The sequence below is a fragment of the Perca flavescens genome, chromosome 7 (assembly GCF_004354835.1).
Source record: "Perca flavescens isolate YP-PL-M2 chromosome 7, PFLA_1.0, whole genome shotgun sequence".
NCBI classification, from domain to species: Eukaryota; Metazoa; Chordata; class Actinopteri; order Perciformes; family Percidae; genus Perca; species Perca flavescens.
The window spans coordinates 30,120,224-30,133,159 of record NC_041337.1 but is presented as its reverse complement, the minus strand read 5'-3'; the positions used below and the strand labels follow the sequence as shown (position 1 = coordinate 30,133,159).

Sequence of the window (12,936 nt, the reverse complement as noted above, 5' to 3'; positions counted from 1 at the left end):
CTATAGCTATCTACTATAGAAGCTAGTAGGCAAACCTGCTGATATTTAAAGGTCATGGATTTCATGGTCACTGATTAACATTTACTGTTTGATGTTTGATTTACATAATTAAGATGTTGTTACTTACCATCAAAGGGTAATACCATTTTTTTCAACCTGGACACTATTTTCCTATGGTTTTGTGTGTAAGTGACTGATAGGAACAACAATCTTTGAAACTGGTCCAGTATTAAGCGTGAACGCTGTAACCAGCAGCCACAGACCGGACTGCAATGTAACCCTATGGGGCAAATGTTCAGCATCAGTTTGGTCCACTAAAAGTGCTGTTTGCCACTGACAGGCTCAGATTATCATTCTAAGTGTCTGACAACATAATGGAAAGGAACCCTACAGAGATAAACCTTTTTAAAACCTCTTCGAGGCCTTTCTGTTTAACCAGAAACAGCTCTGAGGTCGCTAGCACTAAACCCACCAGACTCCATTTAAAAAAACATACTTTTAGCATGTAGAGCCAACATGTCTTCACATGTAAATCGGTAAACTATGTGTTTATCTCAACCGAAACTAGAGTTGTGATGGTTGGAAAAGTGGAAAGACGACCCAAAACAGCTTTTCATATTATATAATATTTCATAATATATATATTATCATATTTTGTTTCTGTCGACTTTGAATGAAGTGTATTTTACGATGCTAAAATTACTGTTTATTTACATGGAGTCTGTTGGTTTTAGCAAACGCAATTTCGCGGATGTTTTTATGTTTAAAAAAAGGATCTTACTCTTTAACAGAAAGGTCGACCTCCTTAGAAATCCTTTCCGTAATGTTGTCAGACACTTAGAATATTAATCTGAGCCTGTCAGTGGCAAAACGAGCACTTTTGTGAACATAAATACAAGCTGCACAATTGTCCTATTAATTAACATTGTAGCTTGTTTCGCCACTGCAGCAATCTCACTTAATACTTGACCAGTGTCAAAGATTGTTGTTCCCGTCAGTCACTTAGACACAAAAACATAAGAAAATATGGTTGGGTCCAGGTTGAAAAAAACGGTAGTTACCCTTTATGTTTGGCAGCCTAGTTTCTTTTTCAAACTAAAATTCCAATCTCTCAACTCATGCTCAATCTCTCTTTCGGTCTAATGTTTTATCTGTCTCTCTCCGTCACGCAAGCATGCACACACGCACCCACGCACACATGCACGCACGCACACACACACACACACACACACACACACACACACACACACACACACACACACACACACACACAGAGGACCGTCACCTGCCATCTGATGTGGTGGTTCAGGTCTCATCTGACCTGCTCATGCTGACAGGCATGAAGACAAAACACTTCTGCCGCTGCTGCTCTTCTTCTGTAGGGAATGTTAAACTTTATCAGCCCGAAAATCAAATATTTGACATTAAATCTTGATCGTTATCCTTGTCCGTGTCGATCCATTGAAAAAAATCAACCTCCACCGCACAGCAGATGCATCAGCACAGATATATAACTGTGTATCTTCCAACTGGCAAGAATTTGTTGTTACTTTGTCTTGTAAACCAAAGATATGTTTTCGATTGGCTCTGTTTGAGCAAGCGGAAATTAGCTTAGAGCTGGTTTCACGCTTGCCAGCTTTGAGCATCTTGGCAAATAATGTGACAATGTTGTTCTGTAACAGTCACGGATTCAGGCAACACCGCCAATCTGTTAGCAACACCACTTGTTGAAACAACAAATGTTTTTATGTAAAAGATACAGTTTTTGAAAAAGATCATTTTAGAGTAATTAACTGGAGCTTTTATAGCAAGGACTAACAACGTAGAAGTGATAAGGCAGCTTTGCAAAGAGTGCTACAAAAACATGCTGATGTTGTCATCCATTTGGCCTGGTTGTCCTTAAAATGATCTTTTATTATTTGTTTTGTTCAAATTTTTGCTAATGTCATTGCTCAGGTATGTGTGATGGTGGTTCGGTTATATATCAAAGTACAGGATTATCTTTGTATTGTTCTGCTTTTCTCTGCCTGCACTTTTATCGTCAAATTAAATTACAAATCAAAGCAAAGCCATCAATAAACATTAAATAATGGTGGAAGCCGTGATACTAGGCTTTAAGTCATATATCAGCCTAGCCTGGATGCTAGCCAAATTCAGCCCCGCCAACAACATTTGAGGTCGGGAAGTTCGGTCTGGACTTGATCCATTGTGAAGCAACTATGCTCCAACCAGAGCTGTTGGGACCAATCAAATTGTCAGGGCAGGCTTTATACGACGATGGACAGATGATCAACCGTAACGTAAAGCCTGCCTTTGACTTGCAGCTTCTGTGACGTCTGTCTCCGTTGCGCTGATTGGTTGTAAGTCTATCCAATTGAGTGCAGAGGCATTTTCTTTCCTGGTTCGGTTGAAACACGCCCCACAATCACAGCCCAATGGAGCAGTAACAGACTCATATTCTGACTAGAATCTGACTATGACGACGTCAGGTTAATATCGGCCTGTTCCCATGAACCATTTTAAGCTCTGTAATTCGAAAGCATTCCACTTTTTTGTTTCTTCTTTATTCCCTACATTGACGGCTGCTGTATAAGAACGTGGCTAGCCGCATAGGGAGGAGGTCAGGGTGGATGGGCGTTAACATACAGGACTTTCAAGCCAGAGAATGGAATTTGTGTCCCGGGGAAAACTAAAGCCCTTCACCCAGGAAATGTGTGGTCCTTAGGAGTGTTTTAATCCAAACCACGATCTTTTTTTCCTAATCTTAACTGGGCGTTTTGGTGCCTAATCTTAACTTTTGTTTAAATTACGGTTAAATTAAAATTTAACGGTAATGTCTGCCGAAACGACCGTCAGCACGCGGTGCTTTGTACCCGGCTCAAAGTCACCTATTTTCAGGTAACTGAACGACCAACTACCGCTGACACAACCGAGGTCCGTAGCCGGTATCACGAAGCTCTGTAGCTAACTGCCGCTCTGCCTCATGGACCTCGTAGCCAGCCGGTGTCATGTGACCAGCCGGCGGTCCCCTAATTTCATAGGATATCATACGTTTTGGTATGCATACATTTTTCGTATGATATCATCGTTAATGAGAATGCATTGCATATATATGATCGTGGCTGAGAAGATTATCATACTTAACCTACTGGCAGACTAAAAACGACTGTCAAACTAGGCAGCACTGATCAAGAGAATCAAAAGATTCTCTTACTGCATTGCCTATTTCTCACCTCAAATGTTTTCAGAAACATATTTTACTTTACTGTTTGTGTCAAAGTTGAGTCAGCTGGAGCAAATTCATTTGACAGCTAAACATAATCATTGATACTGCATTAAAGACTCCTCGGCTCTGATTGGTTGTTTTCACCAGGAAGATTTATCACATATCTACAAATTCATGTAGTACTATCAGGATATAGTGACAGTTTGCAAATATGACAACAAGCTATTTTTATGAAAGTCACTCAGTGTAGCTTTAACACCCATTTTGGACTTTGGACACTGCTTCCTGCCGCACCTTGCTCCACCGCAGTTTCAATTTCCGTACATTTCAGAAGCTGAGCGCCTGTACTTCAGCAGCCGCATTTACAATTAGTTGTTTTGCTGACATTTTTTCTGTGTTTTACAAGCATAAGCGCCCATTTGCAGCTCATTTAGATGTGGTAATGGAGGCCTTTTGGCTTTATTGAATATGACAACCTCTTGTAGCTTCTAACCTTCTCTGTCATTTTAAATGTCACTATAGCTGATCCCAGCGGCTATCATTCTCCTGTATGTTTGTGTACTTTGTCCGACGATGTCCTGATCATTAAATAACGACTCTATCTGCAGCTCCGCAGCTTGCTAATGACTGCTGGACAACATAATATTTATGAGTCCCAATTTAAATGTCATACTCGTTCTGTTGTCTGACAACAGAAACAGTGGAATATATATATATATATATATATATATATATATATATATATATATATATATCTCACTCACACACACACACACACACACACACGGCATGACAAAGTCAGAAACAAATAAAGTGCATCATTAAAAATAGTCAATTATAAACAGTAAATACAGGACATGCTCCGGACACCGACTCGGTGGACACACGCGGCTAAATTGGCAGTAGATCGTCTCTGGCAACACGACACAGGCGGATGCTCTACTCCCTTAGTCCTGTTGGGTAACATTTCCAGAGATACTAAGAAGTCCAAATAGTAGTCCTCATCCTTAAAGCCTTTTCTCTTGTAAAATGAAACACGAATTCCACATTTGTGTGTATCGGCCTCATACTCCCACTCCTGTCACACTCTTGGAAGTGGTAAGAATAATTTTCTCTGGAGGTTAGCATTTTTCAGACTTCAGTCTTTTCGAAGGTCCTCATCATCTGTGACAGCGGTGATTCTTCGCAGCTTGACAGATGATTCATTCCTCCATCTGTTGAAGCAACACCTGGGGAGACGCTTTCTGTTATATGAGCTATTAGAAACTCCCCATAGCTTACACTTTTAGTGCTGACTAACTCCAACAGACAGACAATTTACTGACTTTTAGGAGTTGGTGTTACACCGGTACACTCTCCATTTAAAAAGAATATCTGTTGTTATAAGTACATGTATTTAAAAAAATATATATATATATAATACAAACTTTAAAAAAATGAAACCTCTCAGGAGAGGAAACAAAATCATCCCTCTATTAGCTTGAGTGTCCATGCCAGCTGCACAAACTGAAAAGGAGACCGATGGAAACCACATCCATCACATGGTCTCTTGTCTCAAGTCACCTAGATTTATTTATTTTTTTTACAATCCAACGTGTCCCTCAGTCCTGCGTGGAGATCAGTGGACTAAGGGCGCTAACAAACCAACCCTAGACTAGAGTCTGTTCGGTGTGTCCCGTGCCGTCATCCGTCTGAGGGGCTGTTGGCCTTCCTTTTGGCCGACCTGACATGTTCAGTCGGCGGCAGGGCAGTCGGGACTCACCCGGAAATTGGGAGCGGAATGAGCGTGACTAGAGTCTCTCAAAATCTGACGAAAATCTTTTAAACTGACCTTTGTCGATCTGAAATGAAGACAGATTCAGCAGCTGTACAGCCTATATCTCGCTTAAAATATTTTCAGAAACACGTTTCAGTGAACTATTTTGGTACAATATGAGATTATATTCTGAACAAGCCGCCATGATAGTCTGGCTTTGAATTTCCGGAGAAAACAAACCCACGTGACTCATTCGTCAAATCAGCTGCCGGTTTTCATTTCTTGGGCAACAATACAGAGTAGCGCCGCCTGCTGCTATGGAGACATATTACGTCTCGCGCACGCGCAGAGCGTACGCTCAAGTCGGTGTCGCCTCAGTGTGTTCTGAGCAGTGCTTAATTTGTAAAGTGGGAGGTCCCGGAGCACAGAGGAGGGGGTGGATCCGGTGACTCAAAACGGGGGTTGGAGGTAACGTAACAAAAAGAATTTAACTACACTGCCTAGCTTCTCTGACTAAAATAACCTAAACAACGCTGTGTATAGTCTACATCAGGGCAATGTTTATTTTTATTTCAGAACACGCACTGCATCGGTGCAAAATGTAAAAAAAAAAAAAATACACTGCAACAATCGTTTTCACAAGCAGCAATTATCCATCGGACTATTAAATTAACCCAAAAACCCACCGTGGTCTGCACATTGTTGATCGGCAGGAACGGTCTTTGCTTGTTTGGGATCCGACTGGCCAGCGTATTTGAAAAAGTTAAGCAAACTTTGTTGTCTTTTTGACATTTTTCCCTTGACTGAAACGAGGCTATAACAGCAATCTCAAGCAGCACACGTGCTTGTGTCACTAGAAGTGCAGCGCCGTGCTGTTGAAGTGCCTCCCCTTCCTTCGTCCCTCTCCCCCGTCCGTCTTAAAATTCACCTCAAAACGCATCGAAAATGCAAACACGGGATTTTTGTGGAACTTCAATGGGGAATAAAGACTAACAAGACAGATAACAACATTGAACACTACACAAACAGTAGTTTATTTTTTTCATTTACAAGATTCATTTTTCCTGGTGACACAGGAGGTGTCGGATCCAATAAAAAAGGTTCCGGAGGTTCGGAGGTGCCGGAACATGTTCCGGTGTGTTCCGGCTCAAATTAAGCCCTGGTTCTGTAACTGCTTCAAGACTTTTGCATGTGTAATGTAAGTCCCATTTAAAAAGCCTCTCTCAGGATGTAAAACACATCTCAAACATGTCTCCACATATGAAGTGAAGACGTTCTCCTCAGCAGATATCCAGTGTGACAGGCAGAAGGTAATGTGGTCCTTAATCTAAACAGGTGATGTCAGATTCAGGTTAAGATGATGTCCTCCCCCCCCACCCCTTGGCTTCTCTGTCACAGCTTGTTTTAGGTCACGTTTGGTCCTGCCCAGGCATGGACCACAACACTGCTTATTGAGCAGATCTCCATGCATGGTGACTGGTGACAGGAGAGACTTTGTTGCACATATGCAAAGATTTATTGTACATATGCATAATATGAAATGTACAGGGTCTTTGGAGATTAGACTCCATCGTTATAAAATAATTTTTAAAGGGGTAGAGAAGCCAAGACATATTCCCCCCGATGGAGCCTAGACACTGGTGATGGTGGAGAAGGAGCCCGAAGACTGAACGAAGGAGGTGTCTGCCAGAAGGGGACTCAGGGTGCCGTAGTAGACGATGACCAGAGTTGGAAGGGGAGGAGGAGGGTTGCACGTTTGCCTGAAAAGACAGCTGACAGCACAGAGAAGACATTTAAAGCAGGATGTCATGCTGTGATTGGATCATGAACTTTGTGGCCAATTCTGGTTGGTTTACTGAAAAGTGAACGCCTCTAAACAGCTGAATAGTTTTAGGAAGAGAGTGGTGATTAGAAGTCTTCCTGAAAGAATTTGTACTGAACTCCATTAGTAGTTGCGCTGCCCACTGTTAGTACACTGTAGCCCCCTAAAGGCGGTTTTGTGTGTAGTTATTTGGGTTGAAGTTTAGTCCCTTGAGCTTACCATAGTTTTTTCAGTTTGTTCAGTGCTTGCAAGACAGCAGATGAGAGAGCTTGCTGAATCACCTTTTTTTTTTTTTTATTAAGCCTTTGAAAATGAATGCCTGTAAGTACAGCTCGATGGTGTTTTTTGCCCCCAACGGCTCCTTCCAGGCAGCGCTGCGACTGCTGCCTCCAAGGCACCTGACCATAACCTTAACCCTAACCCTAACCCTAACCATAACCATAACCAGTGCCTAATCCTAGTGCCTCCCAGGCAGCGCTACCTGGAAGGAGGCGTTGGGGGCAAAAAACACAGATAAATGTAAGTACACTTCTTTGTTTTTCATAGTTTTGTGTTATTAAGGTTATTTATACTTATCTAATAATTAAATCTAGCAACTTGGCTAATGTGGAAGGGTTAAAGCTAAATAGCACCAAGCTAATCAACCACAGGGTGTTTTTTGCTAGCTGCACAGAGACTATGTTTTGCTGGTAGCAGTGTGCTCTTGTGTATTTTTTAATTTCTTTTGCATCATGTTGTGATTATAGTTTACAATTAGATAAGATTGGAACATCTACTGTACATTTTCTAGTTTCAGTTTTACGGACTTTATCCACGTGTCAATAAACAGCTTTAACTTTACATCAGCTGTGCGTTCACTGGGAAGACGGTTCACTACAGGTCCCCAGGAAGTGCTTAGGGCTTTAAAGCAAATTGAACACAGTGGCCAAACGGGGGAATTGCAACTCCCGGGCCATCAGGTTGTTGATGCCCTCTTGCCCAAAAAGACTTTATCCCATAGACTTGCATGGCAAAAGACACAACTGTAAATCAGTGGACACATTTTGTCGAGAGTCACAACCCCCGCGAAATGATGACTCAATTCACAGAATTTGATCCATTCGGTCTGGTAACATTTGGAATGTCTAGAAGAGACGCATGATTAAATAATTTAATCCCCATTCTGGTTAGCAGAGTGCTAAACCAGATGTAGCCGGCGGAGGTCTGTAGTGCGCCTGCTTTATGGGCCACGCAGTGCAGAAGTAGTGACGTTCATCCAACTAATTTTTGGCTCCATGATGGCTTCATGTGCCACTGAGCAACTCTCATAGGAATGAACGGGGCTCCGCCTCAAACGCTCTATCCAGTTTTTATCTATGGCTCACTATCTACCAAACTAGCTAGTCAGTTACACCTAGGGAGAGCAGAATAGTTGTATTATTAGTAATTGTTTGGCTTTAATTTCCATGGAGGCACATAGGTCATATATTTTTTTCTGTGATGACCATTTAAAAAAAGAACACTGCTAGCTAGTAAAAGCTAAACAATGTAGGATTTGAAATATTTCAACTCATCTTTCCAAATGTTTTATGAGTAAAGTTGTATAGTAAAGTTTATAAGTGAGTAATTTAATAAAAACATGCTTGTTGACAAGAAAACTCCACAGAGAACCTTTAAGGTCTAGGAGGGGGAGCATTTAAAGACAACAATCTGATAATGAGGATATAGTGTTTACGCTATCTGACGAGGGGACTGTAATTGGTTCACGAGAGGCCTTTGAAAAAGAGGGCAACAGACCGATAGGTTAACTGATTTGGGAGTAACAGAGACTGATTGAATATATGCATAATAAATGAGATTAGTGTTTAGGGACTAAGCAGGGAGAATGTGGAATAAATTGATTTAAAGGAGAGATCTAATGTGAGCTGACCTTCCCGCTTGATCTTTTGTGTGTATAGCTTCATTAGTGGGACTGGTAGTTAATCCATGCATCCATTTTTGCAAGTCGAAGCAGGAAGTGTTCACAGAATATTGGGAGGAAGAAATTAGCTTTTTTTTTTTGCTTTTGGAGGATCTGGTGACATGTCTGGTCAGATACAAATGGACATGACCCCCGCAGTGATTACAAACTTGTAAACTGACTTTCTGGTGATTTGAAAATTCTGCTGATTTCTTTTAAAGCACTAATACATCGATTTACAGCTGCTTTCAAATCCTTTATTAAAATATATATTTTATAGGAAAAGCTGAATTCTGAATACTTGATATGTGTCTCTTGATTTTACCTTTATGTCCTTGCAATTTAATATTCTCATCTCCTTTTAGGTCACATGCATGGGCGTAAATTTCTTCTAACAGTTGGAGGGGCAATAAACATAACATTTCTCTTAAGAGCAATTATTGAATATAGTTAGAATTATAGATAGTGTAGTTGTGGAACTCCAGTAAGTAGGCTGGCAAAGCTATGTTATTCACTTTAAACATCAGATGAAGTGATTATTATCGCAAATACAGATGGTGCTGAACTGAGCCTCCTAGCAAGCAAGCTAGACAACTAGCCAGCCAGCTGGTGTGCGCAATTAGCCAGCTCTTGTCACAGCTTAGAAAAGCACAGCACTTTTGCCAGATGAGTGACAACTTTGTTTGGCTCATTTTCTATAACCAGTGTGTAGCATGAAAGCAGGTGGATGGAATTAGCAAACTAACAAGCTACCAAACATTATACTTAATAGAATAGCAGACTTGTGGAAAAAAATGTTTTGTCATGACTAATGACCCAGCATCATCTGTATTATAGTAAATAATAACTTAATCCTAAATTTAAAGTGAATAAAATGGCATTGCCACCCAACTTACTGATGCGATTCTTTTGAAAGCATACAGTGGACCAAACCACTGTGAGGCAAGGGAGGGGGGAATCAAAAAGTTTCTAAACTTAAAACGCATTTTTTGTTTGTAATGTTTTACTACTTAAACAAGTATATTATTTACAATACACAGCGTTGTTTAAATGATATTTTGAGGCTGGGACAACCCTCAGATGGGGTAGGTCCTGATAGGCCTATGGTCACATGATGGTGATATTTGCCTTTGCTTTAATTGATTGTATTTATTATAAGTATCCCCATTAGCTGACGCCTAGACTATCAGCTAGTCTTGTCTTGTAATTGTGTTATTTTCCCTATCCAGCACTTTGTAACAGATGGATCCATTTGTAGCTGTAGCACAACTAGCCTCAATTTCAGCCTGTCCTTATCCAAAGGTAACGTCTATAAAAGCCACGCAAAGTGTAGCACAATTTAGGAAATGCACAATTGATCTTTTAGATAAAATCAAGCTACAAATTCTGTACTCAAACATAACAAACCATCCCTGGAACTCCTCTGTCGACTCTCACTAACTTTTCCACTGTGGCCTTCCTGTAAGGTCCCGCGTCAGTAATTAGGTGTTTTCATCTTTCCAGTCAATATTTGTCACTACCTGTTTTATTTTTAAGCTCACACTGTCACACTCTTGTTCCAGGCTGCTTCCCACCTGTGTGATAACCTGCCCCGCCCTAATGTGTTTCACCTGTGTCCAATTGTCTCAGCAGCTCCCTTATTATATATAGCGCGTTCCATTTGTTCTCTGATGTCAGATCTTCCGAGGTCAACGTCGGAAACAGGCCCCCTGAACTTGGATTTCCGACTTTGGGAAGTCAGACAACCTTGCAGTACCCCGAGTTCCAAATCCAACATGGCTGCCCCGTGCATCAACAGTTGAGAAAGCTGTAGTAACGTCCCAGGTTGAAAACTACCGAAGTTCCCCTTTAATGCTGCGATACCTGCATCCACAACCAAGCTGAGAAAATAATCTGTGACCGCCAGTGTTGTGCCTGAATGCGTTCATTGAACATATTACATATTTTGGGTGAATGTGAACTGAACGCTCTCTCAGTTTAACTTCGTTCAATAGGGTGCCAGATTTCTATAGAGCCTTCCAGGCGAAAACACACTGTAAACAGGCCTTCATATGTAGTGGAAAAAACACCCAATCTGGCAACACCAGCTACCAGTGTCACACCGCCGCATGTGTCATCAAAACAAAAAGCAGCGTGGAGGCGACTAAGCAGCAAGGAGGCGTCGTATGATCATTTAAACGAGTTTTATGACAAGGTCGGCGAGGATGCGAAAAATCTTACATTTCTGTGCAAACTTTGCCTGCCGGCTTTCAAAAAGAAAATCCGCATTTCAGTCACATCCACAGCAAACCTGAAACGGCCCATTGAAGTGATTGGATATGAAGATGATATCTGACGCATATTTGCAGTGTTAAAACTGATAAAATAATTGTTGAAAAATAATAGCTTGCAGCAACATATGGAAAAAAAGAACTACGAACTAGTTCATTTTTGGAACTGTGAACAAAATTTTGAAGTATGAACCATGAACTGAACTAGTTCATTTTAAAATTTGTGAACGGAACTTTGAACTAGTTCATGTAGAAAGTGAACTTTCCCAACACTGGTGACCGCGGTGAGCTAATCCGTGAAATCGCATTCTGCATTGTTTGGTCAGAATGAAAAATTTGGACACTGAGCCTTGCATGTTTGAGAATGCCTCACAGAGTCACAGAGCCTGGCCTGAGCAGGAGAACATATTTTTGTGTAGATTCCCAGATAGAAATGTGGCCAATACGCCCATGCATGGCACTCTGTGGACTTTTTAAATGATAGATATGACCCCAAGGTTAACCAGTGTTCTATCAAGAGACGGTACTTCGTTTCACTTCATTAATAGCAGATGGCAGCTCAGCCTGTTGTTTCCCATGAGCTGTTTACAGCTTATGAAATAACTCACAGTTGCCTTGCTTTGATGGTATTTTGCATAGGTGTTGTGGAAGATTTTGCATAGTGTTAAAACCAATAGACATAAAGAGTGTTTTGTTGTGATCATATGATTCAAGCTTACAGCGATAGAAACACATCTTGAAATCAGAGCTCTAACAAGTCTCTGTGGCATCATATGCATTTCATGATGAGAAGCAGAACAGGCTAAATACTTGTAATATTTATCAGAGGAACAGCATGCCATTATTATTCTGTAGTCAGTGAGCAGTCAAGGCTCAGACTCCGGAGTCCAGGCAATTCTTGCTTGCGGTGGGCTTGCTAGCGGGTGTGAAGTTGGACACACACTGTAGATGAATTCATAAATTATTCTCTCACTGTAACTGCCTGCTACAGCTGGCGGGCAGTGTGAGCAAGATCCCATTGACTTTAAAACTACTGTACGTCATGGAAAATGAGGCCTCGCTCTTTCCTTTGTGTCCTTAAATCAATTTTGCCTGACGTGGTCACTTTTTTCCCCCATAATTTTCTGTTAGTTGTCTTGCTCCTTCTTCTTTTTTAGTATCAAAGCTAAACAAGTATGTGTCAGGGGTCCTTTGATGGGGCTATTATTCTGCATTTTGCTTCATCGTGACACTGAACTGGGACACAGCTGAAATATTCAGGGTCAGTGAACAGCAGCTCTGCCTCCTAGCTTTGCCTCAGGGCCCCTGTTTCCAAAAAGTTGATGAAAATGTAACAAAATGATTCCCCTTCGAAATGGGTGGCAATGAAATAAAATAGGCTAATTACGTGTAATATAAATTGCAAAATCAATCATTCTAACTTTCTCACTACATATGATATTATTCAAATAAAGCTGAACTGAATAACAAATGGACATTAGGAAGGCATTTTCTGCACCATTTTTTAATGCGGTTAACGTGCTGTTTTCGTAAAGCTATAGCAAATATTCATATTTTTTCTTGGAGTTACAATTTTAAATCCACCCCCTCCGTCCCGACCCACAACAAAATTTCTCTCTCAACCTCTACATCAATCAAAAAACAAAAAGCAAGTTATATGACACTATCACAGTAGCAGCTCCCCTTATGGTCTTCCTCTTTTACAAACCGGTCAAATGGCCCCCAGATTCTCTCATACACCCCCAATTTGCTGTTGTCTCTCCATGGACAAACATTTCACAATATTCTTGATCCAGGCATCCAATTGTAGGTGAGTCCAATTTCTTCCAGATAAGAGCTAGTATAGTCCTTTTTGCCTATAATGTAGCAAAAATCAACAAATGTATATTCTTGGGATTTCAGATTCAGATTTGTTGGATACAG

General features: G+C 40.9%; 1 protein-coding gene across 2 annotated transcripts in view; it reads left to right on the top strand.

Moving 5' to 3' along the window:
• Window positions 1-12,936, top strand: part of LOC114559361 (copine-9) — an 86,201-nt gene that overhangs the window by 38,684 nt on the left and 34,581 nt on the right. Inside the window, exon 1 of one of the 2 annotated variants that reach the window (XM_028583955.1) lies at window positions 10,901-10,937. The exons of the other annotated variant lie outside the window; for it this stretch is intronic. Coding sequence (XP_028439756.1) covers window positions 10,930-10,937 — 8 coding nt within the window. The 5' untranslated portion in view covers window positions 10,901-10,929. Of the gene's footprint in view, window positions 1-10,900; window positions 10,938-12,936 lie in introns of those variants that run through there. 2 annotated transcript variants of the gene reach the window in all.